Here is a 24954-nt window from a genome sequence, read left to right on the forward strand (position 1 = left end):
AAAGGTTGAACCTGCATCATGAAGTCAGCACCCGGATGGCTTGGTCTGATAATACTGCATGTTATTTCAGAAACAAGGTGATGGTCACAGTTAAGTTCCCTCTTTGCTCACCAGTTGGGGATTTCCGTTTTCACCAGGAGATAGAGGACAACAGAGAGGAGGTCGTCTGCACTCACAGCTTCTATACTGACTGCAGAGGAAGACAGTCAACATAGGAAACTCTTGATATATTCAATCAAACAGCATGTTTTCATCTCGCTTAGTTTCGGTGATACTGCCAGACTCTTCCTCTGTCCAAACCAATCACTGCTCAATTAGGAGTAGATTATCCCACTCTGCAGACTGACAGTGGGGCTGCTGTAAGCCAAGCATGGATTTCCAAAGCAAACTGAGTAAACACATTAGAGGCTGACAGAGTATGTACTGTGCTGCCTGCTGATCTGATTACACACAGTTCAGTCTGCCTGCTGACAGAGTTGACCGACTCACTCACTCTGGCAGTACAAAATACTAGTGAGCGTTTCATTATTCTGTGGGACATATCTTTTAAGAAAAGGTTTCCTTATACTAATAACCAGACTAATTTGTTTGAGAAACTATATTCAGAACTATTCAATTGTCAGGTCAGCTTTTATGCTCGTTGATTTGAATTAGTTTCCAGAAAAATGTTGAAGCAGACATGATCGAATTGGCTCTTTGAGGGAGTTCAGGCGTATGCAGAACAGCAGTGGGCACAGAGCATCTCCTTGGTGGATACCACACTTGATGTTAACTTGTACACTTGGCCTGGAACTGGACTTCAGGGTGGTCTCCCAGCTCCCACTGAGTTCCTGGTGAAGGCTCTGAGTGTCCTGTAGGTTTTCTTGTGGTTGATCCAGGCGGTGCCTGATCTTACAGTCTTCAGTGACAGTTGTGTTGATCAGTAGCTGGTGTTCAGCTCCTCGGGTATTACTCCCATTTCCCCTCTGGGCCCCGCTCATGGACTGAGCGACATGCCTACTCATCTTATCTGCTGTGATGACTTACAGGAGCTTCCATGTTGTACAGAGGCAGGTTATTGGCTGGTAGTTGGATGGAACCATCCTTTCATGATCAGTTCTGTCCGACTTTGGGTTAACCAGTCCTGGGTGGGTCCCATCCATCAGCAGCTGGTTCATTTGTGCTGGTGGGCATTCATGGAGTGCTGTTAGTTTCTTTAGCCAGTAGGTGTGTATCATGTCAGGGTCTGGTTCAGTCCAGCTCTTCATACTGTGATGGTCACTGGTTCTTGTTGCCATGGTCACTGCTCTCTCATCCACCAGCCATGGAGCAAAGAGATTATCTGATTAGCTTCAGTGGAGAACATCCCATTTATTCTCCTGGCCTCAGCTTCTCTGGTGTACCTTCTCAGGGCGAGTAGCCAGAGCTGAGTCGTTGTTTGTCAGCTTCCAGTGCCTCAGGTATGGACAATGTGTCTCCCTGTTTTTCATACAATTCCAGATCTGGTCAACTGATTTCAATAAAACTCTATGAGGGACATTCAAAATACACACACATACAAAGAATGTACAGTATTTACTTGTGCATCTAGGGGTCTGGGTGGCAGTCAGGACAACTCTACGCAAGCAGAGCAGTTTGAGGAGGGGGGACGTCTGCTGGTTGAGCTGACTCAGCTCTCTCTTTGCACGAGACAAGTTTATACTACAGAAACACACATAGCACACAAATCAGATGAGCCTTTAGCCTGGATACACATTTAGAAATACTCAGTCAGCAGAGCTGTTTCAAACTGAAATGAATATGGAAAAGTCAGTTCAATGTCAAGATTGGAGAGTGACAGAGGCTTGTTTAAAATTCTTATCACAAAACTTACTGCCTTAAATTCAATCCTTCACAGGTCACGTGATACACAATTTCTGGGACTCGTCTGCATCCCATGAAGCGACCATATAAGACTGAAAGCTCTGCTAAAACTAAACCATATCGAGACTAAAATATGCAAGTTGTGTCTTTGTGTTCAGATTGAGCTGAGGAATGACTCCTTCCACACAAGCCTAACTTCCTGGTGTTGTTTTTTTCACATGTATCCCAAATATAATTTACCAGATTTATCCACCAACTCCCATTAATTCATTCTGTGAATCAAACTGTGTTGTACATTCTGCAGTACAAAGATCAGGACCTCATAGTTCTGAAACCTCACGTCTTAATTGTGAGATATGGCACCTTTCCAGTGTCCATTTTTTAATTTGGTGATTACGATGGCTTTCCATACATACTGAACTGACCTGAATTCAGGTTTAACTCCAAGATCTTTCTGCTGAAGTTCCTGCAGACTCCTGGTGCTTTTGTTGAAGACAGCATCCTGTTGAGCAGCAGAGGAAACTTCAGACAAGTCAGCAATGTTTTACACAAGATTGAAAAAGAAATACCTGCGAGTGAATAGATAGAAAAGGATTTTTTGTATATTCTCTTATTCCACTCTGCCTTGAAAGGCCCCTGTAGAAAGTTAAACAAAGCAATTTTCTAAGTTGATTGAAAACCACACTGAAGCGCGTGGATTGAATAAACTAGTTCCCAACAGTATTTCTGATGCATGTAGACGGTGCAGTGATCACAGGTGCCTAAATGTGGGCTACGACACAAAGAGGTCATTTTCCCATTTCATTATTTTTTCAATGTAACATTCTCCTTGAAAACAGCGGGAGGATGCATCATACAAATAAGCTTCTGATGACAAGCACACTAGATTTTCCTCTTTGCTGGAATCACCAGTGCATCACTGATCAACCTGCCATTTCATGCTCCATCTCTATTGGTCGGTTAGTAGATGGTTGGAGCAGCACTCACATTTCTGACACTGGTCCCAGGCTATCCTGAGCTGTTTTTAAGCCATGACTAAAGATACTGCCATGATTCTTTCATGTTAGTCATCTTTCATCTGGAACAGCTCAAATCTGCAGAGTGTAACATAAACTTCATCTTCCACGACACCAACAGCCAAAGCTGACAGGCTAAATCTTGAAGATTTTATTCACTGAAACTCTGCTGCTGATGTCAGGTCATCACTATTGGACAATTTATCAACAAGAAGAAAAGTTTCCATTCGTCCACAATGACAGAAACCAGCTGCAGGGGCACAGAGAACATCCCTACCAGGGATTAATTTAGTGGATTCTAATCGAATATTGTACTTGAGTCCCATGTATACATCAGCAAAACCATCATGTTGATGCAGCAGAGGTCTGTAAAGAGAGTTCACACCTACCGGGCTGGCTTCAAGTGTTCCAACAAAGTTAAAGATTAAATCATGGATACCATGATGAACATACATCTGCAGAGAAGAAGAAAAACAGTACAGAGTTATTCATCCAAGTTATTTTCCCCCATATACTGACTTCAGATGGTCTGTACCCCTCAGAATTCCATAAGTTAAAGTGTGCTTGCACAAAGGGATGTGAAACAGTGGCTTAGCTTTAGAACACACTGTCAACCAATGAACTGTTGTTTTTATTTCAAACAAAGAAACATTCTGGCATAAAGTGAGGCTGAGTATAAAACTTCAACAGGTTTGTCTGTGTTGGAATTAAGTGCACACACACACACAGACACACACATACACACACAAACACAAACACGCACGCACACACACACAAAAGTTGCTGACGGCAGCTTTAATAAAACAGAGAAAATACACTCAATCAAGGTACCTCCACCGCCTGTTTGAGAACAGTCATCTGAAGCTCCTGCTTTGCCAGAAGTTTCTGTAAAAAAGAAAAAAACTTAAGTACAGAGTCCAGTAAAAAAGGCATGTGTCACTGCACAGGATGTGGTGCAACTCCTCCTTTCAAAGTGATTAGACAGAAAACTGAACAAAGGCTGCACAGACTGAAAGCAGCTCAACCGCAAGTGATGAAATCATCTGCCATTAATAAGTGGCTATCCATTCACACCATCCCAATCTCTCTGTTTTACCATTCGCCATCACCAACGCCATGTAAACACACAAGAGGCAGAACAACCATGAAGAGGGTAAGTCAAGATGTCGCTGTCTTTCTGTCTCAGATCAGAGGTCACCAATCAGGTATGCTGCTATCTGCTATATGCTGCTGTTACACAAGAACGTTGTTTCGAACTCACATTAAAAAGCAGTAAATAAGCAGGTTTGAATATCTAAGAACTGTCCATCACAGATTACACAAAAAATAGGTGATCAATTATCAATGTATGGATGATTGAAAGCTATCCAGTAATTATAATTACACAAATTAGAGCCAAAGGCTGCTAATGAGATGCATTTGATGAACTGATCATCAGCATGTGTGACCACCTCCACAAAAGCCACCTAGGTCATTCTAAGGCAATTCTAAGATTACTGCTTAGGAACACTCAGGTGTGTGTTACCACAATGCAGAGGAAGACAGAAATCAGCGAGCATCTTACAGAAGCAACTGTTGCTGCCCAACAATCTGGGAAAGGCTAGAAGGCCATTTCCACACTATTTTGGGTCCATCAATCAGACAGAAAGTCAGAAAGAGTGGAAAACTAAAAATTTAAAATTAAAACAGCTGTCAGTCCTCCCAGGAGATGACATCCCAGCAAGTTCAGCCCAAGGTCAGACCGTGCAAGGCTCAGAGAAACTGTAAAAACCCGAGAGCTCCATCTCACTCAACAGGCCTCAGGAGGCGTGTTAAAAGTTCAAGTTCATGCCAGCACAGTTAGAAAAGACCGAACGAGTATGAAGAAAAAAGAAGTAAAGAAGAAAGCCTCATCTCTCTCTAAAAAAAAAAGCAGCATGGCATAGGTTCAGGAAGTGTAATCTTTGGTCTGGTCTGCCCAAAGGACAGTGGACATAGTGAGGATGTTTGGTCATAATTCACAGGACCACATAGGATATCAACGTAACATTTAATGCCAAGTGTCAAACACATTGGTGGAGGGATGAAGATATTTTAAGAGCTCATGACCTGGAAACCTTGCAATCATTGAGTCGATCATAAACCTGCAACAGGACAATGAAAACAAAAAGAAAAGCAGTTTTACACTAGAATGGCAGAAAAACAAAAGAATGAAGGTGTTGCAATGGTCAAGTCAAAGCGCAGACCGGAAACCAATAGAAATGCTGTGGCAGGATCTTAGGAGAGCTGAGCATAAATGCATTATTCTGTTCAAGTTATTCAGAGATGGACTTCAGTTCAGATTCAGTTACAATCTGAACCGAATGGCAGTGAGTTACTCTGGGCCACGCACCTGGACCGTGTCGCCTCCCTGCTCCACTGGACGTGTTCTTTTGTGTACTTCTTATTTATAGATGGAACAAACAGATCAACTTTTCTCATTAGGCCATAAAATATTGTCTGAAAAGCTGTGAGACAAAGGTGTTTTGAGTAAAGCTATGACAGCTCAGAACCGTCTTCTCTGATTTTCATCTGGCCAGTTTTCCATGTTTGCTCAGTAACTTTACTGAAGCCAGAGATCTGCAGATCATTGGATCTTTTAAAAGGTCTAGGAAGGTTCACTATTGTTTCAAATATTTAGCATTTATATCAAATCAAACTTTATTCATACAGCACTTTTTATACAAACGCAGTGCAAAGTGCTTTACATAATAAAATCAAAACATACATAAACTCAAACACTCACCTAAGTTTAAGAACACACATCTGATCAGCTCTCTTTTTTCACACTCAACATCACACTGACAACCATACCGCACACATAGCCCTTTGTCATCACTTCCTTTCAATTTGGTACAGCTTACTACAGGTTACACATTTTGACCAACTTTATCCATCTAAGAATACTTTATATAAGTCTAATTTAATTTAATTTAATGCAAATGGCCCTGTCCAGGGTGTTCCCCGCCTCTCGCCCAATGACCGCTGGGATAGGCTCCAGCCCCCCCTGCGACCCGACCGACCGATTCAGTGGGCATAGAAAATGGATGGATGGATGCAAATGAGGCCAATTCTAACAACAAAAACCATTTCGAGACACTTCACTCAGACACCCAACAATTCCAGCTCACCAAAGCACAAGAGGGTTGACTCATTAGTTTTCATCTGAAGATCTGAAACAGTTCAGATGCAGAAAAATGCAGAAAAAAAAACATTTCATAACAATACTATCATAGACCTGATGTGAAAGAGGGTTCCTGTGGAGAGACTGTCTGTCCACAGACTTTTGACATGAAAATCTCTGTCAACCAGTTAAGATTTCCCTCTTTCAAGCCTGATGGGACATGTGGGTTTTGTATGTTACTTAAAAAAATACAGGATTTAAATTCTCAAATGTCTTTTAATTTGTTTTTATTTCCTCTAGAGGCTGAAAAATAAAGATTTTAGCAGGCATGAGCATTTTTGTCCCGGTTTTCCCCTGAGGCTTTGTCTAACACTGCTTAGGTTTTAGAGTGCTTTATGTGTTGTTAAACATGGTCCACCACATGTGGGGTGACCAATGATCGCTAATGTTGCCAAAAATCCTCGTTCATCTCCACAAAATGGCTGCACTTCTCTTCCACATTTGTCAGCCCTTTAAATAATGTCATATCAGACTCTTAAATTAGGACACTCCACCTCTAGGTCCTCAAACACCATCCCAACACCATAATCCCCCTCAGGCTCCTATTTCCTGACTGACAGATGACCTTTAACATTGGTTTCTACTTACCAAGCGAGAGTCTCTCAGAAGACACTGAAGACATTTAGTGTAAAGACCATTTACAGAGTCCTAATAGGATAGAAGAAAGGAGAGTTGTGTGAACTGCAGGAAGCTCTTTCCCAATCACAATACTCGCTTACTGTTTCTAATACTAACTTTCTACCATTGAAAATAGAATGGACTGTAAAATATGAGGAAAAGAGCTATAAAAAGGTACTATGGATACAAAATGAGGAAAACTTTGGCATTTATTACTATGTGGTGTCGGAGTCCCTTCCTCTCCTGCTCCTTAAAGGCCTGACAAAAGCTGTGGATGAACTTGTCCAGTTTCTGGGCATGACGGCCCAGGAACTCCTTGACATCCTCCAGGCTCCTCAGGCAGTACGCGGGTGGAGGAGTGCCCTCGGCTGGGTTGTGCTCCACTTCCACAGGCCTGGAGATGCACAGAATGCTGTAGCTCTGCTCCTGATCATTGTAGAAGGTTTCCTCAAACAAGATGGGGACCACTGATGGAGTCGGGAAGCCGGAGCCCAGCAGGACCTGCCTGTCCTGGATCTTGACCTCCTGCAACAAATAGATAATAGACTTAGGACATATATATATACACATATACATGTGTGTGTGTGTGTGTGTGTGTGTGTGTGTGTATAGGTTTGTGAAAACACTGTGAATCAGAATTGAATCAGGACATCAGTGATGACATCCCGTCATAGCCATTAGAGTGCACTGCGTATTTACTGAGTTTTGAGTGCCTCTGAAGCAGATTTGAAAATGTGAGGTATAGGAGTAAAACAGAAGGCAAACCTTTCCATCAGCAGTTTTGTATCCGTCCTCCAGAGGCTGCAGGACATAGCTGTCGAAGTGAGAGTCTGAGAAACTGCGGACACTTAAACTTCCACAACAGGGCACCAGAACCTGCAAGTTTGAAGTAAAACAGCTTATTTTCTACTTATTTTCTTCCCTCAGCACAGATTTGAACTGACACATCCCAACTAGACAAAATCCCAATGACTGACAGCATTAGAGAATAACTGGCTGTGAGTTGCCTCTTTGCTGGAGCACAGTACCTGAAAAAGTTTGGACCCAGTTTGGGGACTGATCAAAACTAAAAGGGTAATTGTGGGTGTTCCTCAGGGGCCACTGCCCTGCATCATTTAGATGTTTCCCTGCTACCACACACCTCGTTCAAATGAGTTGCCCATTACCAGGTGGCTGTTGGAGAACTTGAGGAAAGCTATTGATTGCCATTTCATATGAATCAGTTGAGTTGGAGCAGGGGAACATGGAAAAGATTCAGGGCTGTGGTCCCTGAAGACTTAAGCCGAGATAAATTGTACTGCCGTTTGGTAAAAGCACAAAAAAGAATCATGTGTGGTTCGTTGCAACATTTATATTAAAAGGAAAGGGGCATAAATTTGTTTTGCAGCATATTTGCTGCAAACAATGTGAAACAGTAAAGTTTCCTATAATGTGGAATGTGTAGAAATGGATTTGTGCTGAAGACTTTGTAAAGGTGGGAATGTTGTGTTGCATTTGTTGGTGAGGGTCATTACATGTGTAAACATTAACATTACACTAAACAAATACAAATCTGCTGTTTTCCTTCAATACAGCATCAGAGTATTACTGTATCTGAAAAACGTTGTATATAACCTTTATCCAGCAGAAGCTGTGAGAACTCAGCTTTAAAGGCCTTGAGCCTTTTGCTTTCAGGTATATCGGATTGTACATTTTTTGTGCACTCATTTTTGATTACCACCAGATTATGCACCAATCTCCCCTTTGTTGACATGGTCATGGGACGCTAGCAAGATGGTGCCTATGCAAACCTTGTTACAGGACTCCAACTACATTGAAGGACAGAGGAACAGCATGAACCACACTGGAAAAAATCAAAGTCTTACCAAGTATATTTGTCTCATTTCTCGTCAAAATATTTCATTACACTTAATATAAGACACAATTGCCTAACAAGTGCTATTTCAGCCAGATATAGGGACTTGGGGCCTCATCTGACACACCTTTCCTCACTTTACTCTCTTTATGTATATGTGATATTATTGTGGTCATTAACTCGTGTTTCCCTGTTCCAACAGATATCCTTTGAATGGTGTTACAGTGCCGCCGCTGCGGCGGGCCCCCCCCCCTTTCTGTCTTCTCAAACCCCAGCTGGTCGAGGCGGATGGCCACCCTTCCTGAGTCTGGTTCTGCCAGAGGTTTCTTCCTGTTCAAAGGGAGTCGTTTCTCTCCACAGTCGCCTCAGGCACGCTCAGGCCGGGAGATTGGACCGAAAAACAAAAAGTTTTCAGTGCAATCTGTTGGTTTTCTTAGCTAGGAAATTGTTTTTGAATTGGCTCTATATGAACGAATTGGATTATTTTATGAATTATGATTATTATTAATTAATTAAATTCCAATTGGCTTGAATTGGACTTACTATCTAAGTGCCTTGAGATGACATTTGTTGTATTTGGCGCTATATAAATAAAAATGAATTGAATTGAATTGTTTGAAGACAATATATCTGGAATATCTTGTTCCAAGATCACTTTTATCTCAAAAGTCCCAAATATCACATCTTATTTCAAGAAATCTCAACAAGCCGATTTTCACTAGTTCCACTGGCAGATTTATTTGCTTATTTCAAGCAAAAACGCCTTTTATTTGTTGTTTTTTTACTTATTTTTGGAGGGGCATTATTTCCAGTGCACAAAGATCAGCGCTACACAATTCAACAGAGGACCAGTCACAAATTTTGGACCTGAATGGATCTCTACTTAGGGGAACTTTTAAAATCCAGTTGTTATTGCTGCAGAATAATGTGAGCATTCACTGTGTTGATGCGATCCTCCAACAGTGTGGTCAGAAGAGTTGTGCGCTTGAGCTGTTTAGCAGATAATGGCAGGTCCGTTATGACAGCAAACCTCTTTGGGTTGTCGGGACAAGTAGTTTGGAGAACACACAATAACCTTCCATTGTAACAGTACTGTGCATAATATATTGCAGACTTGCTCTTTTGGTATGGCCCCTTCATTTTTATTTATTTAGAAATGTGATGTTCACATAAAGTCCGTCTTTCACTTGATCAACTGATGAAATTTAATTTACAGACTTTATTTTGCAAGGATTTTACAAATGTGACCAAAAGCCAGAAGAGACTGCGAGATGCTGATGTTTTCTGTATCTTTATGTCGTATCAGGTGTTTTTAATTTCCCAAGCCAGCAGTGTGCTGTGAGATATCAATGACTGTATTGAAGCAGTTGTGATGGTGTTTTTAGGACATTCAGATCATCTGAGTTCCCACAGATGCTGTGATTACTCATCTCGACAAGATAAAATAAGCATAAGAGAGCTGTTTTTCATCCTAGATCATTTGGTATTTGTCCACTTCCACTGTGATTCCACTGCGATGATGTCTCATCTGACTGAGCACAAATAAGATGCTCCCTTTAATACCAGAACTAGTTACGCTTCCATCAAGGTTTGCCCGGCGCATTCAGAAGTTGCGGACTAAAAGTATTGCCACTGACCGTGATGGTACAAAAGGATCATGCACATGCAAGTTACAAGTTTCAGTGTTAAAGTGGAACTTAAACATTTCCCACACCATCAAAACACAACCTTCAAATTAAACTGCAAACCTTTGCAATTTCAAACAGAGAAGTTCTAAAGTTCACAGATAATATATCACGTAGATCTGACCTGGAAACAACTCACTGATCATTAAATACAAAATGGTGGACTTCCTGTTGGGTTTAGGAGTAAGTCCATGATGCCTTTTTGTATGTTGTAAACGAGAGAGAGCCAAACTCCACTGCGAGTTAGTGCTGCTTAAAACAAGCTTCTGAACCCAGGGCTGAACTTACGTTTTCCACACACTGCAGTTTATGTTCAAGAAATAATGTCACAGGGTATTGTGTTGTATGTTGGATATATCTATTGTTAAAACCATATAAGAAGCAGCATGTACTTTGTGACTGAAGTTGTTCATTTGAGGAACTGGTTAAAAAATACATGCCAAGCCTAAGCGTTTCTGTGTAAGTTTGTCACAATATACTGGCATTAATAATAAGCATTAGTATAATTAGCGCAAAAGGACAAGAGGAAACACTAAATAACCACCTAGCTGGTCACTTTGTTGGGCCAGTGTGTGTGGCTCCCTCCAGGTAGAATCATGTTTCTACTCTAAGGAAAAGTTACACTTTGCAGAAAAAGATTTACACTCCCTCAGAAGTGGGCACTTTTAAATAATAAGGTCTTCTTTACAAGACATGAATTGAAAATGAAGACTTGAAGCTTGCATGTACTGTATTAACATGATTGTTGCTAGGTGCTGAGACAGCACGACAGCCGTTTCTGTTTGATGATTCCGAGATTTTAATCAGCGCAGAGCAGAGGCTACACGATGTATTCCGCAGGTGAAGACATCGGTGCTGCTATTCATTCTCAGCTGTTTCACTGTCGGACAACAGAAACAGAAAAATATGCGAATGGGAGCAGCTCCTTTGGATACATATGCTGTATATGTGAATCCAGACTGCAGAAGTGACCCTGTGCTGTTGCCGTGCTAAGCCGTGTAAGAGACTTTTCTTAGACAAAAAAAAAAAAAAAAAAACAGGTTTGCAGCAGAAATGACGGTACAACCAATCCTAGTCTGTACAAGTTTGCCTTAACATCTTTATGGTTATTATCTGTTTAGTTTTGTACAGGCTCTACGCGTGTTAGAAAAGAGTCTCTTTCTTCAAAATCTTGTTTTTCTGCAAGAAGAAGTTTCTGTGCAGTGAGGTTTCTAACCAATCAGGTCCTGTGACTACAGACAGCCCACCGACTGAAAAAGTCCCCCTTCAATGGCCTACTTCCATTCTGCTGAGAACCCTTACTCCGGCAGTGTGATAGATTATTATAAAAAATGAAATTAAAAGATAGAATAATAAAGGGTTGGTCGTCTGCAGAGACAGCTGATCAAAAAGCGGCAGCAAATGATGCCACAGCACAGGGAGCAGCTTGCAACTATTCTGCCATCCTTGAAAAAGGAAGTCTAGACTTTAAAAAAAAAAAATCAAATTGATTAGATGAATTTTTTTATTTAATATTTATTTTATTTATTTGTTTATTTAGTCATTTATTATTATTATTATTAGTTAGTAGTAGTATTTTTACTAGAATTGGTATTATTGTTGTTGTTAATATACAATCATTGTAAATATTTATCTTTTTTTTGAGCTACTTGACTAATTTGAATTTCCCCCATTGGGGGATGAATAAAGTATTTTTCTATTTCTATTCTATTCTATTTCAAACATACGTATTTCAGACATCTTATGATGCCAAATGGAATTCTGGGTCTACTGACCCAGAATGGAATTCGCGTGTCTAATCTCTTCACGATTGTTGCAACAACTCTCAACCTCAGGCCGCCGACCATCAGCGCTTTGCATCTGTGTGATTCTGAGTTATCATGGTGTTAGATTTGATGGTTCTTTACATCCTCTGCTTTTCTTTTTAAGAAGTGAGGCCACGGTAACCAAACACCGCTTAAAACGATGAATAGGACAAGAGCGGCAGACATACATGGTGCATGTCAGGATGAAGCCATCACTGAATCTATGTTTCAGCTGACACAGTGGAGATGATTGAGCCTTGTGGATCTTTTATTTAGCAGTTTCTTTGTTTGCTATTTCAGTGTGCTTAAGTTCTGATTGTCTTATGATAGTTTTATTTCAGATTCTTTTGGTCATTTTTGATCCTGATTCTTTATGCATTTTCTACCCCCATTTGTTTTACACAGCACATTTATTTCCATGAAATAAATACATTTATAAATAAAGAAAAATGACAATTATCAAACTAAAAGAAAATTAATTGTACAATGAAAACTAAATGACGAAAGAAGTGATTTGGGTGACGAAATAGAGAAATAAAATGTAAAGGGAAAATAACACAGAAATAAACAATGGGATTTAAAAAAAGTGGAATAGCACCAATTAAATGTTTGAAAATAAAGGTAATATTTACAGATGTTGCACAAAATTAAACAATGAACTCATCTCAGCACTTTGGAGACAGACTGCACAATGCTACAGCAAAGAGGGCACTAAAGTTCATCTTGATTATGTCTACAGAGGAGAAAGTTTGGCGTAAAGTTAGTTTCGTTACAATGTGTACAACAGTTTGTGAATAACTGGGTTTTTGTAAATGTGTGCTGAAATCCACAAACACATCATTTGAACGTGTAAAATGATTTTACACGAGCACACATTACAAACTGCACATTAGCATGAACCTTACACTGATTTTTACCCTCAACCTCACAGATTCACATGAAAAAGGTTTCCTGTGCATACATACTGTTAAATGCATGTGCAGGCAGGTCCTGATGCACATGGATCAACTTCCACTGTGCATGTGCACTTTTGAAACTCCATTCGTACTTCCTAGATCCAGAAATGCTACATTTCAGTGCTGGTGGAAAGCTGGGCCATCAGGGTTTTTGTTACTTTCCAATTTCCATTTCCTAAACCAAAATAAAAAGAATGATAGAGCAAACTGCTCTCAGTTTGCCAACTTGGTGCACATGGTCAGATTCTGTTTGGTGTTCCGTGAGCCCGAAGTTGTCTCTGCTACATTTATGCTGTGTTACTCTGAAGCTGTGGCGACCTCCTTCTCTCATTCTGAGAAACATACACGATACAAAATGTTCTCACACTGTTGATCGTGTTTGCTGGTGTTGCAGCTGTGTTGGACATAAGCAGCAACACTTCCCTTTTGTTTTTTTCTGTGATCTAACCATCTTTCCATCACGTAGTAGAGTTGCCACCAAGAAATCAAAGAATAGGATGTGTTCTTGATTCCTCTTTCTTTGACAGCGCACACACAGGAAGGAGCTGCCCAGCATGAGCCACACATCGTACCGCTCTTCTTCTGCCATGTTTCACTCTGCTTTCAGCTATCGTGGCTTCATCGTGAATACTGCCTGGTTGTTCATTTGGGAAGTCTAGCAGTAAAAAAGGACAACATGCATGACTCACAACGCCGCGGAGCTCTGCCACTCGGATGCAGAGGTCCGGTCTCTGTTTCTCCAACGCCACGTAGAAAGGATTCTTCAAGATGTTCTCATCATATACAGCCATGGGGAGCTGCAGGTCTGGAATCTGGGGAGCAAATGAGTGATGCAGCATGATCAGAATCACTGAATCAAGCTTCACAAGATATCGTTTAGAGGGAGAAGAAATTTTTAAAAAGTGTTTTTTTCAAGGTGAGCTTTGAGAGACAGTGAAAAGAAATCAATTGGGAAAATTGCTGTGCAATGAAACAGTGACAGCAGAGTGTGATCCACCTGTACCCAGGCCGAAACATGAAGTGGATCATCTGCTGTGCTGCATGTTGAGCAAGAAAGAAGTGGAACAGCAGACAGGGGTGGGCTTCTATAAAGACAAACTCTTCTGAACAAAGAACAAACTTCAGAGACCTTAGTAATGCCAAGAGGCCTTGGAAGTGAGTAATTTCACACTTCTTTATGAGTAAGTTCCGGACTAATAACGTATTAATTGGACATTTGATATTTGGTAGCTCATAGCCAAGATTGGGTGATTTCAGAGGAAAAGTGTTTCCTACAGAATGAACGAGCTGACAAGAAGTAAATACAAATCAAACATGATTTTACTCTTACTATAAAGAATATGAATGAAATTCAAAGAACAATATGAGGCACAGCCATGGAGCTGAGCCCATCTTTCATGTCTATATGCAGTCTAACACTGTTAAATCACTGATTTAAATGTCAGCTTCAGCCTGAAAGCAAACAGAAAAAATATCTGGGAAAATTCCATCTAAAAAAATTGGAAATATGGAATTTATTTTTCATTTTGTGCTACAAAAAGTTATTTATATAATTCCCTCTGGCTCAAATCAATAAATACTGAAGAAATCCTGCAGAAAGAAAACACACTTGGATGGTCTCAGCATGAAAAGTGTCATACGAAGGCAGAAAAACAAAACGGGGCTTTTTAAAGCATCAGTGAGAAGATCTGATGTCTAAGCTGTCATTAAAGATCCTCAGACATGAATCAGCCTGACCATCCACACCTTGAAACCTGCTCTACTCACCTCATCACTGTGCTCAAAGATCAGCTTCATCTTCCTCAGCCCTTGAGCACACTAATCGGGAACCAACTCAGCAGAGCAGACACAGTATCCCCACCCAAGCTGCCCCATGTCTGCCGCTCAGCAAAGATGAAACTGAGGAATGAGTCACATGACCATTGTAGTCCTCGTGACCTCACGGACTTGAAGCAAACAGCATTCGGTGGTTCAGAGGAATGTCCATCCCCTCGGGCACGACACAGAGCATTACATTACACACTTCCCCTGACAGTCATCCTGTTTTGCCCGAATTATTTCAGAAGAACAGCAGCAAATGCCGAGATTAATGTTAATCAACCCTGATAACGTGCTCTTATCACATGATGGCTGAAAATAAAGCAGCTACATTATGAAACTATTCAAACTGAGAAAATGTACAACTCTAGTGGAAACCTTTTTTTGTATGTATCCATCTTACATTCCCCATAAGAATGTGTTCAACTGTTGATACTGTACTGTGCAGGAAGTTCTACTCCACCTCTCCTACTGATTTCAAATTCAATTCAATTCAAATTCAATTCAATTCAAAATTCAAAAATACTTTATTTATCCCAGAGGGAAATTAAATGTTGATGTAGCTCAATTAAATCAAGGAGTTATTATAGATGCTGATGGCTGTGGACAGGAAAGATTTCCTGTAGCGGTCCGTTTTGCATCCAAACTGAAGAAGCCTTTGACTGAAGAGACTCTGTTTTCTGATAACAGTCTCATGGAGAGGATGTTCAGGGTTGTCCATAATTCTCTTGATTTTATGCAAAATCCTTCTTTTCATTATTGTCTCCAGAGGTTCCACAGTCGTCCCCAGAACAGAACCAGCCTTCCTTATCAGGTTGTTGAGTCTTTTTAGGTCCCTGGTTCTGATGCTGCTGCCCCAACAGATGACGCAAGAGGAAATGACGCTCTCAACAACAGACTTGTAGAAGATCTGCAACATCTTGTTGCAAACCTTGAAGGACCTTAGCTTCCTCAAGAAGTACAGTCTGCTCTGTCCTTTCTTGTAGATGGCTTCACTGTTGTGTCTCCAGTCCAGTCTGTTGTCCACATGAACACCAAGGTATTTATATTCCTCAACCACCTCCACTTCTTCTCCCATGATGGAAACAGGGTTTGATCTGACCCTGTTTCTCCTGAAATCTACAATCATCTCCTTTGTTTTGTTAACATTCAAGATGAGATGATTGTTCCCACACCATGCCACAAAGCGGTCCACCAGCTCTCTGTACTCAGCTTCTTGTCCATCTCTGATACACCCGACAACTGCAGAGTCATCTGAATATTTCTGTAGATGACAGGAGTCTGACTTGTACTGGAAGTCTGAAGTGTACAGAGTGAAAAGGAATGGTGAGAGTACAGTCCCCTGTGGTGCTCCTGTGCTGCTGATCACCTGGTTAGACACACAATTCTTCAGTCTGACAAACTGTGGTCTGTTTGTCAGGTAGTCATTAATCCAGGTGATTGTTGAGGCCTCCACCTGAGTCTTCTGGAGTTTCAGACGAAGCAGATCAGGCTGGATTGTGTTAAATGCACTGGAGAAATCAAAGAACATGATCCTCACAGTGCTGCCTGCTTTATCCAGATGACAGTGGGTTTGTTGAAGCAGGTGTATGATAGCGTCTTCAACTCCAACTCCATGGCGATAAGCAAACTGCAGGGGGTCCTGATATGTGCTGGTTTGCTTACACAGGTGGGTCAACAGGAGCCTCTCCAGGACCTTCATGATGTGGGATGTCAGGGCAACAGGTCTGTAGTCATTGATGACTGAAGGATGAGTTTTCTTTGGTACCGGAACCAGACAGGATGTCTTCCACAACAGTGGTACCTTCTCTTGGGTCAAGCTAAGGTTGAAAAGGTGTTGCAGAATCCCACAGAGCTGCTCTGCACAGGCCTTCAGGACTCTGGGGCTGACACCATCTGGACCTGCAGCCTTGTTCCGGTTCAGTCTCTCCAACTGCCTCTTCACCTGACTTCTAGAAACAGAAAAGTGGGAGGGGGAGGCAAAGGGGACAGCAGCATCTCCTGATTGGGTTGAAGACAAACTAGTGGAAGCAGAAGAATCCATGACTGAGGTGGAGATGGAGATGTTACAGGAAAGCTGTGGGTCAGAGGAGGGTGGGATGTCTCTTTGGCTGGGAACAGGAGGGGAGGATGGTGAGCTTGTTCCTGAACTGAACCTGTTGAAGAATGTGTTCAGCTCATTTGCTCTGTCCAGACTTCCATCCATCCGATCCTCCCTCTGCTTGAGGCCTGTGATCTTCTTCATTCCTGACCACACATCTCTGATATCATTCCTCTGCAGTTTACTCTCAAGCTTCTTTCTATACACCTCCTTGCTCTCTCTGATCTTGACTTTGAGCTGCTTCTGTATACTCCTCAGTAACTCCCTGTCTCGCTCCCTAAAGGCTCTTTTTTTCCTGTTCAATAGTTCCTTTAGCTCACTGGTGATCCAGGGTTTGTTATTAGGGAAGCATCTCACTGTTCTGGTGGGGATGGTGTTGTCCACACAGAAGTTTATATAGTCAGTCACACACTCAGTCATGGCATTAATGTCCTCTCCATGTGGCTTACAAAGAGAAACCCAATCGGTTGCATCAAAACAACCCTGTAAGGCTTCTTCAGCTTCCTCTGACCACTTTCTAACAGTCCTTTTTGTGACAGGTAGTCTCTGGACAAGGGGTTTATATGCTGAACAGAGAAAAACAAGGTTGTGATCTGATTTTCCCAGGGGAGGTCTTGATTTGGAAATGTATGAATCCTTGACATTTGTGTAAAACAAATCCAATGTCTTGTTTTCTCTGGTAGAGCAGCTGACAAACTGCTGAAAAGTTGGCAGTGTAGCAGAGAGTGAGGCATGATTAAAATCACCAGATATTGCCACAAAAGAATTGGGGTGTTGCGTCTGTATCTTAGCAACAACGGAACTGATGACATCACATGCAGTGTCGGCAACAGCTGATGGTGGAATGTAAACAGCCACCAAAACAACACTGGTGAACTCTCTTGGCAAATAATATGGACGAAAACTTACTGCCAATAGTTCAATGTCAGGACTGCAGAGACGACTCTTCACAGTAACATGTCCTGTGTGACACCATCTGTTGTTGACAAGCACTGCCAATCCACCCCCTTTCCTTTTCCTGCTACTCTTTATATCTCGATCTGCTCGTACAGTCAGGAAGCCCGGCAGAGAGACGCTGGAGTCGGGGATATGATCCTGCAGCCATGTCTCAGTAAAACACATAATGCTACATTCCCGATATTCTTGCTGAGTCCTTGTCAAGGCTAAAAGTTCATCCAACTTGTTAGCTAACGATCTTACATTTCCCATGATACAGGATGGCAGAGATGGTTTGAACTTCTTCTTTCTTTCTCTCCTCTTTGCTCCTGCTCTGCATCCACGACGCCTCCTTTTCAATTCCAGTGGGATTTCTGGCTTCAGTTGTCGAATTATTTCTGCTTTTCCAATGTTATTCAGCTGCTCCCTGTTGTAAACCACCTTGTTGCTATGGTGATGCATCATGACAAAAGAGTAAAATATACAAAAGTATTGGGAAAAATTAATCCAGCTGCACAGCATCCAAGGCAGGAAGGAACAGTTGTCCAAAAAATGCAATTTCTTCCAAGAAATAACAGGAATGAAATTTAGAGAAAAAAAAAAATCTCAATGTGAGGTACAGAGCTACTCCAACATGCTGCCACCCTCAGCAGCGCATTCTAGAACGTATTTGGTGTTGATGCTCATTGGCTGTTACCTGAGAAGTGCATTACGAAGCAGGAACAATGGCTTAGTGAGTTATGTTGAGTCTAATCAGAGTTTTTAGTGTCAGGAAGGTGGCTGTCTTTGGCTATATCACCATGGTAACATAGGCTGAACTCATAACCTGCTCCAGAGCAATTTCTGTTAGGAGTTTCGGATTAAATCATCTGAAAAAACGCTCCCTCCTTCCACTGATTATCCTCCTGAGGATATCACAAACTGCTAAATCCGACTGAAACAACATTTAAACGTCATAAGGCAGAAGAATTGAAAGTTGGCGTCGAACATAACAAAATGGAGAGTGATTAAGGGATTAAACAGTGGATTGTCAAAAAAAGACAGAAAATTGTTGTGTAACCATCATCTTAACCGTGGATCACATTTAATCTAGATGTTGATTTAATGTTGGCATTTTAATCGCCAAACTAAACCACAATACGATGTTGTTTGAGTGACATTTTTTCAGCATTCAATCTATTTAACATTTGATCCACCATGAATCTGAATCTGACCTTAAAATTAGTCCCTTTGGAATAGAACTCAATGATCAGCTGAAGGAATACACACACATCCAAACCTGTTGAGCCTGACATGGTGCCACCACAGATGCTTTACATTTTTAGCATGAAAAAACGTGGGTTGTACTTCATTACCACAGGAATCATGCATTCAGCTGTTGGTGCTGAATGAGCCATTTTACTTTTCAAATCTTGTTTCTATTTGCACAAAAGTCCGTTCTATAGGCTGCTGCTGACATTGTATCTGAAACACATTCGACTTATTCTAAGCCAATTCAATTCAATTCAATTCCTCCTTTTTGTCCCATTAAGGGAAATTAGTGTTGCAACAGGAGCACACAACAAACAAGGTACACAATGATAGTATTGGCAATATGAATAAAACCAAATTAAAAGTCAGAATAAAAACAACACAAGGAGCACCATACACATATACAAAATCACTACCAAACCATCAGTCCACCTGTGTCAATGTACTATATCTGAGAGTGTTCTAATCAATCAAATGTTGTTTTGATAAACGATGACTTAGTGCTTTTTGTATATATTAAGGAACAGCATCAGACCTAAATGCACTTTCTATCAAATTAAAGTTTAAGAGCTTTGTGTGCTGCTGTCACGGTATAAAAAGCAGACATGTATCAACTGACTAACTGTTCAACTCACATTTTCTGACAGCATTCCTCTCATCTAAACTGCAGTAGCAACAGTGTGTTTCTGTTTCTCATCTCTACAGAGAGAGAAAAGGATCCGAAGATCTGCTGAGCGGGGGCGCGCACGCATCACGGTCACGTGGTGGGGCGAGAACACAAACAAGCACCCAGTCTGAGAACCACTGTGGGCTTTCATTCAAAACAAGGAAATGTCAAGCAAACATCGATTAAGGACATTTCTGGGAGCATTTAACATGGAAATAATCACTGGCAAACATCTGAACACACAGAAGTACAAGCACGTGTCCCCAAAGATTAAATACAGCACTCCAGATGATCAGAAACAGAAAGGAAGCGGCTCACTTCTACGTGGAGAAAAACGAGCCTGCAATTCCAACGGTGCCGTTAAGTTTTTTAACGCGACGCATATTTTTCATGATGAATTTTTTTTTTTAATATAGGTTGGTGTAGCTTTCCCACTGACGTTCATGCTAGCTAATAAGAGTGGGTTTGGCCATGCTGGTGGCAGGTGGGAGGACGGATATGGGGCTTAACTTCAACAAGCGTTTGCTCTGTCGTTAGCACACATGCTAACGTGACTCAGCCTGGCAGACACCGGGAGCTGAAATGTTCAGCTCAGCTGGCTAAAGACGACAATGCGTGACATGAACGCGCGTCAAGCAGCAAAAACACACACCTAAGCTAGCATTAGCTCTATGGAGTACGGTGTTAGCTTCTATTAGCATAGCAACTAGACATTAAAACATGGAGCTCAGCTAAACTAAACGATGGTTTGTTTGATGGGTGTATTTACCTATTATGGTAAAGTCCCTCAAGTCATTCAGGCTTTGACATGGCAGTGCCAAAAACCAGTAGCCCGCGAGGAGCTGCGATCACTTGGCTACCGAACAGCTGACGACCTCATCCTCTTTTTCAGGTTGCCAGAAATCTGAGAGGAAATGCATGAAATAAGCTGGGAGAACTATGCTTTTGAAATGAACGTGTGTTCAGTCTAATTCAAGACTCACTGACCGGAATATACAGAAAGCACTACACGTAGTAACGCTTAGTAGTTTGATCCACCAGGCTTTGTTTGGTTCACTTCAGATATCAGTGTGGATCTCTCACACACTCCGGCTCTGATACACTCTGGTACAAGCTGCCCTCTATCGGCCAGAACAGGGTAGTGCAACACATGGGGGGCTATGCAACACAAAGACCAAATAGTTGTTACGCCCTATGATCGAGGGGTGACCTGTCCAGGATGTACCTGGCAGGGGTGGAGCAGGGATTTTAAATGTGGGGGTGTTCCAGGGGTGGCACATGAGGGCCACATCAAGCCCATAGACACGACGCTGAAGTTGGCATCCGATTCGCGATGCCAATTTGGACGGGCATAAAGGGCCATTTCACTGCATTTTTTTGCATTTTGATTGCCCTAAACTAGGTCCTGTATGGAAACTACAATAGTTACACTGCTCAAATCTGGATATAATTATTCTAAAGAGGGTACAGGGTCTTTAAAACACATTTAATGATTTGTTAAAACTTTATTTGGTCATTGAAAATTCAAAAAGGTGAAATCATCTTGCTGTAAAAGTGGGGGTGTCGAAACACCCCCATCCCCCACGGGTGCAACGCCGATGGTACCTGGCATGGGCTGCAGCCCCCCATAACCCGGAACAGAGTGAAGCAGGTATAGAACATCAACTGATGGATGTTGTTTTTATTAATTTGTAAATTTATTGGGAAACACATTTCTCTAACAAATTTAAATGTTTTTTTTTTTTTTTTTCCTTTAACTAATTTGAATTTGAGTTGTCAAAACCCAGAAAATGCTCATGTGAGAGTCCACAGCTGAAATCATTACAATCTGAGTGTCAGTTCAGGAGGTTAAAACAAAAATGTGGCATCATGGGAAATTTAAGATCTGAGCTTTTCCATGTGGGCCTAACAGAACTGCGACTGCTGGCTGAGATATTGGAAATCTAAATAGCAATTATCAGAGACCATGATTTTCTATCACGTTTTGTAATAATCACACTTAATGTACGAGCAATAAAGGTTCATTTTAGCCACTTCTTCACTGTTAGCTGGAGCTGAGAAAAACAGCTGTTACGCTGTTATGCTCCACACATAAAAGATAAAGAGGTTCATTGTCAGTATCCATTTTTCAAAATTAGTGTTATGAGATGAATAACATACATTTTATGAATAATTATGATTACAATTAATTGAATTCCAATTGGCTTGAATTGGACTTTATTATTAAAAACAAACCAATCGCATCCCTCCCAATTATTAGGCTAGAAATTTGTATTCACCCGTCTCCTGGTAGTTTAAGAGCTTTGTTGTTGCTATACATCAAGCTCCTTTTTGCAGTGGAAGGTTTCAAGACATTCAAGTCTGGAAAAAAAAAAACATCCACCCTCTTCTTTTCAAGCATCCTTATGTGCTTTTGGATATATGCTTCTGGTCACTCCCCAAACAAATGGTCTTAAATCATGACCATAACATCATCTCAACAGCTATCCAGTATTTAGCTTTTTTTCTAAAGTAGTGTAAATTCATCTCAGGACACTTTACAGAGACAGTCTGTTAAAGGTAAATTAAATCCAGTCAAATCCAATGATAATCCAGTTCAGAGCCATTCATTATAAAGGTATTTATCAAAGGCTACTTCGTAAAAAGTTGTCAAGCAAAGCAAAGCAACAGATTGCATCAAATCTTCAATTTGACTGGATCTCCATTGTGGCCTGCCACTGAAACTCAGACAGGGCTTCAGTCTGCCACAGCTGGCCGGAGCCTGAGGAGGAAGAAGAGCTTAATCTGGAAGCTAGAGAGGGCATCTGCTTCCAGATCCCAAACTGGGAGCCTAATAACTGCCTCCACTTCTACAAACCATATTTCCAGCAATGTTCTAAAATGTAATAAAAACTTGAATCTGTAAGTTATTATATGTGTTTAAACCTTTAACACCGACAAGTCCAAAGGAAATTATGTTCAGGGTGTGCACCGACCAGCTGCACTGTGTGGAGGACAGAGGACTCATTTACAACTGGATACAGCAACGCACTCAAAAAGTGGAGACGAAGGGAACCATGGAATAACACCAGCTTTCCTTTTAATGACACTTTTAAAAGGATTTAAGAGTAATCAGTGTTCATTCTTGCTTCCTACGAACTCTCCCCTTGTCCTATTTTCTTCCTCATCACGCTCAGATCTGGGCTGCTTCTCATCTGTCCTATACAGCTCCTGACGTCTGTTTTTCCCAAAAACAGCTGCAACGTGGACCATAGAACACGTGTTCACTGAAAACCTGACCGCTTTTCTGTACGGCTCCCCCCTTGCATAATACAGATTCAGGATACATTTTGGATGCAGCGACACTGTGTTGCACTTTGTCTTTCTGTACCTCCCTCTGTCTGCACTCCATCTCTACTCTGTCACCCCTGACAGAGTCTGACTCGTGGTTTCCTTCTACGTAGCTTATTGTTAGCTTTGATGTTACATCCTCATTTGTTAGTCGCTTTGGATAAAAGCATCTGCTAAATGCAGACACATAAACATAAAATGGGTTTCTCATGCAGTGCTGCCTGAGGGCTCCAAGGTCGTGCACATCAAATGGTGATTTATCCTTGAACTTTATGCACTATGATTTCCCCAGACTCTGAAACCTTTCTCCCTATAAAGCTCTGTAGATGTTGGAAGGTCAAAGCTCTTTGCCATCTTGCATTGAGAAACTTTTTTTCAGTTAGTCTCGTTGATGATTCTCTGACAGTTTGGCACAAAGCGCTGAGTCATGACCCAGCCTAAGTCTGACACCCCAAACTGTCACCAGTTAAAAGCTGCTTGTCTTCCAGACTGTATGTGCTTTAAACTTTTTTGTCTTCTCTCAAAGCTTTTTCATTTTTTCTTTGAGGGTTTTAAATTTGTTCTTATTTTCTCAATTCAATGAAGCATTTATTTGGACTTGTGTTTGTTAAATGTTACTTGTCAAACTAACATGTAAACCTACACTTTGCAAGCACAATGCACTGTTGGAATGGTCAGATCCGAGCCAAAAATAACTCCAAGGTTCCCCCATGGCAGTGGTGGAACCCAGATGGTATAGATGAACTACGTGGTTATATAGTGTGTTTGGATTCAAAGACAACAGCTTCAAATTTCTAAGAATTTAGAATCAGAAAATGGAAATCCAGGCCTTTGCATATAAGCTTGTAGTCCAACAGGCTCACTGGTTCCCCCTGAATTTATCCAGTGAAACCATCAGCTGGTTGAACTGCAAGTACTGCCATCACAGTGGGAATGGTCTATGGGAATTTTGGGACTTTTTGTAATGGACTTGTGAAAGAGTCGTATCAAACACTGCTAATGTGAAATAATCCATACTGCTGCCTAAATTGATGTGACTCCCAATAAACAGAAGACTTGGATTAACTTTCTTTTATTGGATTTACAGTAACATTAACCAACGGATTACAGAACAAGCAAAGCAAAGCATATTTACTCTAAGTTGTAATAAAGGATAACACTTTACAGTTCTAATGTTAGCCGAATACAAAAGCATTGCACCCTTTAGACTTTTTACATTCCATCTTCTATACCCGCTTTATCCAACTGTTGGCTCGCGGGGGGCTGGCGCCTATCGCAGCTGTCATTGGGTGAGAGGCAGGGTACACCCTGGACATTCCAAATACCCAATATACTGTCGACTGTTCTTAATAAATCACAGTTTGATTATTGTTTGCAAACTGCATAAATCATGTGTGTCCCATTCGTCAAATGCATACGGTACCTGATGAGTGGGAAGTGTTCACTTCCATTGTTCTACATGTGCTCTGCTTTGGCACTTCACCACAGAAAGACAGAAGCCAAAGTAGACAAGGATCTGCTTTGTGGTGAAGTGAAGCTAAGCGTGGAAAATAATATCATGAACATTTCACAGCTGTGTGGTTTAATAAGCCCCTCTGCATGGGTTGAATACCTAAAATCTTTAACTCTCCATTCAGTGACATCAACACAGACGTGAGCACACACACACACACACACACACACACACACACACACACACACAAAGAGACAAAAAAAAAAAAACTTGGTCCAATCAGATGTACTGTCAGAGAGCACCATTAAATGGGATTGGACCGTGATTAAAGTTATCGAGCTGCGTGCATGTTCTAATGGGGCAGTGCTCGCTTTGTCTGATACCCCAAAGACATGGCAACTTAATGACTAATGCAAGAA

The 24954-nt window shown here is 41.3% G+C and overlaps 1 protein-coding gene across 3 annotated transcripts in view; it reads right to left on the minus strand.

Annotated features, from left to right (window-relative positions):
• ankrd27 (ankyrin repeat domain 27 (VPS9 domain)) overlaps positions 1 to 20842 on the minus strand; it is a 49183-nt gene extending 28341 nt beyond the window's left edge. Inside the window, exons 1-11 of one of the 3 annotated variants that reach the window (XM_075469232.1) lie at positions 20740 to 20842; positions 20522 to 20656; positions 13669 to 13791; positions 7444 to 7554; positions 6895 to 7203; positions 6649 to 6708; positions 3690 to 3743; positions 3248 to 3313; positions 2268 to 2344; positions 1559 to 1680; positions 112 to 190 (exon numbers count right to left, since the gene is read on the minus strand). In XM_075469232.1, coding sequence (XP_075325347.1) covers positions 112 to 190; positions 1559 to 1680; positions 2268 to 2344; positions 3248 to 3313; positions 3690 to 3743; positions 6649 to 6708; positions 6895 to 7203; positions 7444 to 7554; positions 13669 to 13770 — 980 coding nt within the window. In that variant the 5' untranslated portion in view covers positions 13771 to 13791; positions 20522 to 20656; positions 20740 to 20842. Of the gene's footprint in view, positions 1 to 111; positions 191 to 1558; positions 1681 to 2267; positions 2345 to 3247; positions 3314 to 3689; positions 3744 to 6648; positions 6709 to 6894; positions 7204 to 7443; positions 7555 to 13668; positions 13792 to 19720; positions 19789 to 20521; positions 20657 to 20739 lie in introns of those variants that run through there. The other 2 variants (XM_075469231.1, XM_075469233.1) reach the window with 2 other exon arrangements.
• Between the last annotated feature and the right edge of the window lie 4112 nt (positions 20843 to 24954).

This window comes from Odontesthes bonariensis, chromosome 7 (assembly GCF_027942865.1).
Source record: "Odontesthes bonariensis isolate fOdoBon6 chromosome 7, fOdoBon6.hap1, whole genome shotgun sequence".
NCBI lineage: Eukaryota > Metazoa > Chordata > Actinopteri > Atheriniformes > Atherinopsidae > Odontesthes > Odontesthes bonariensis.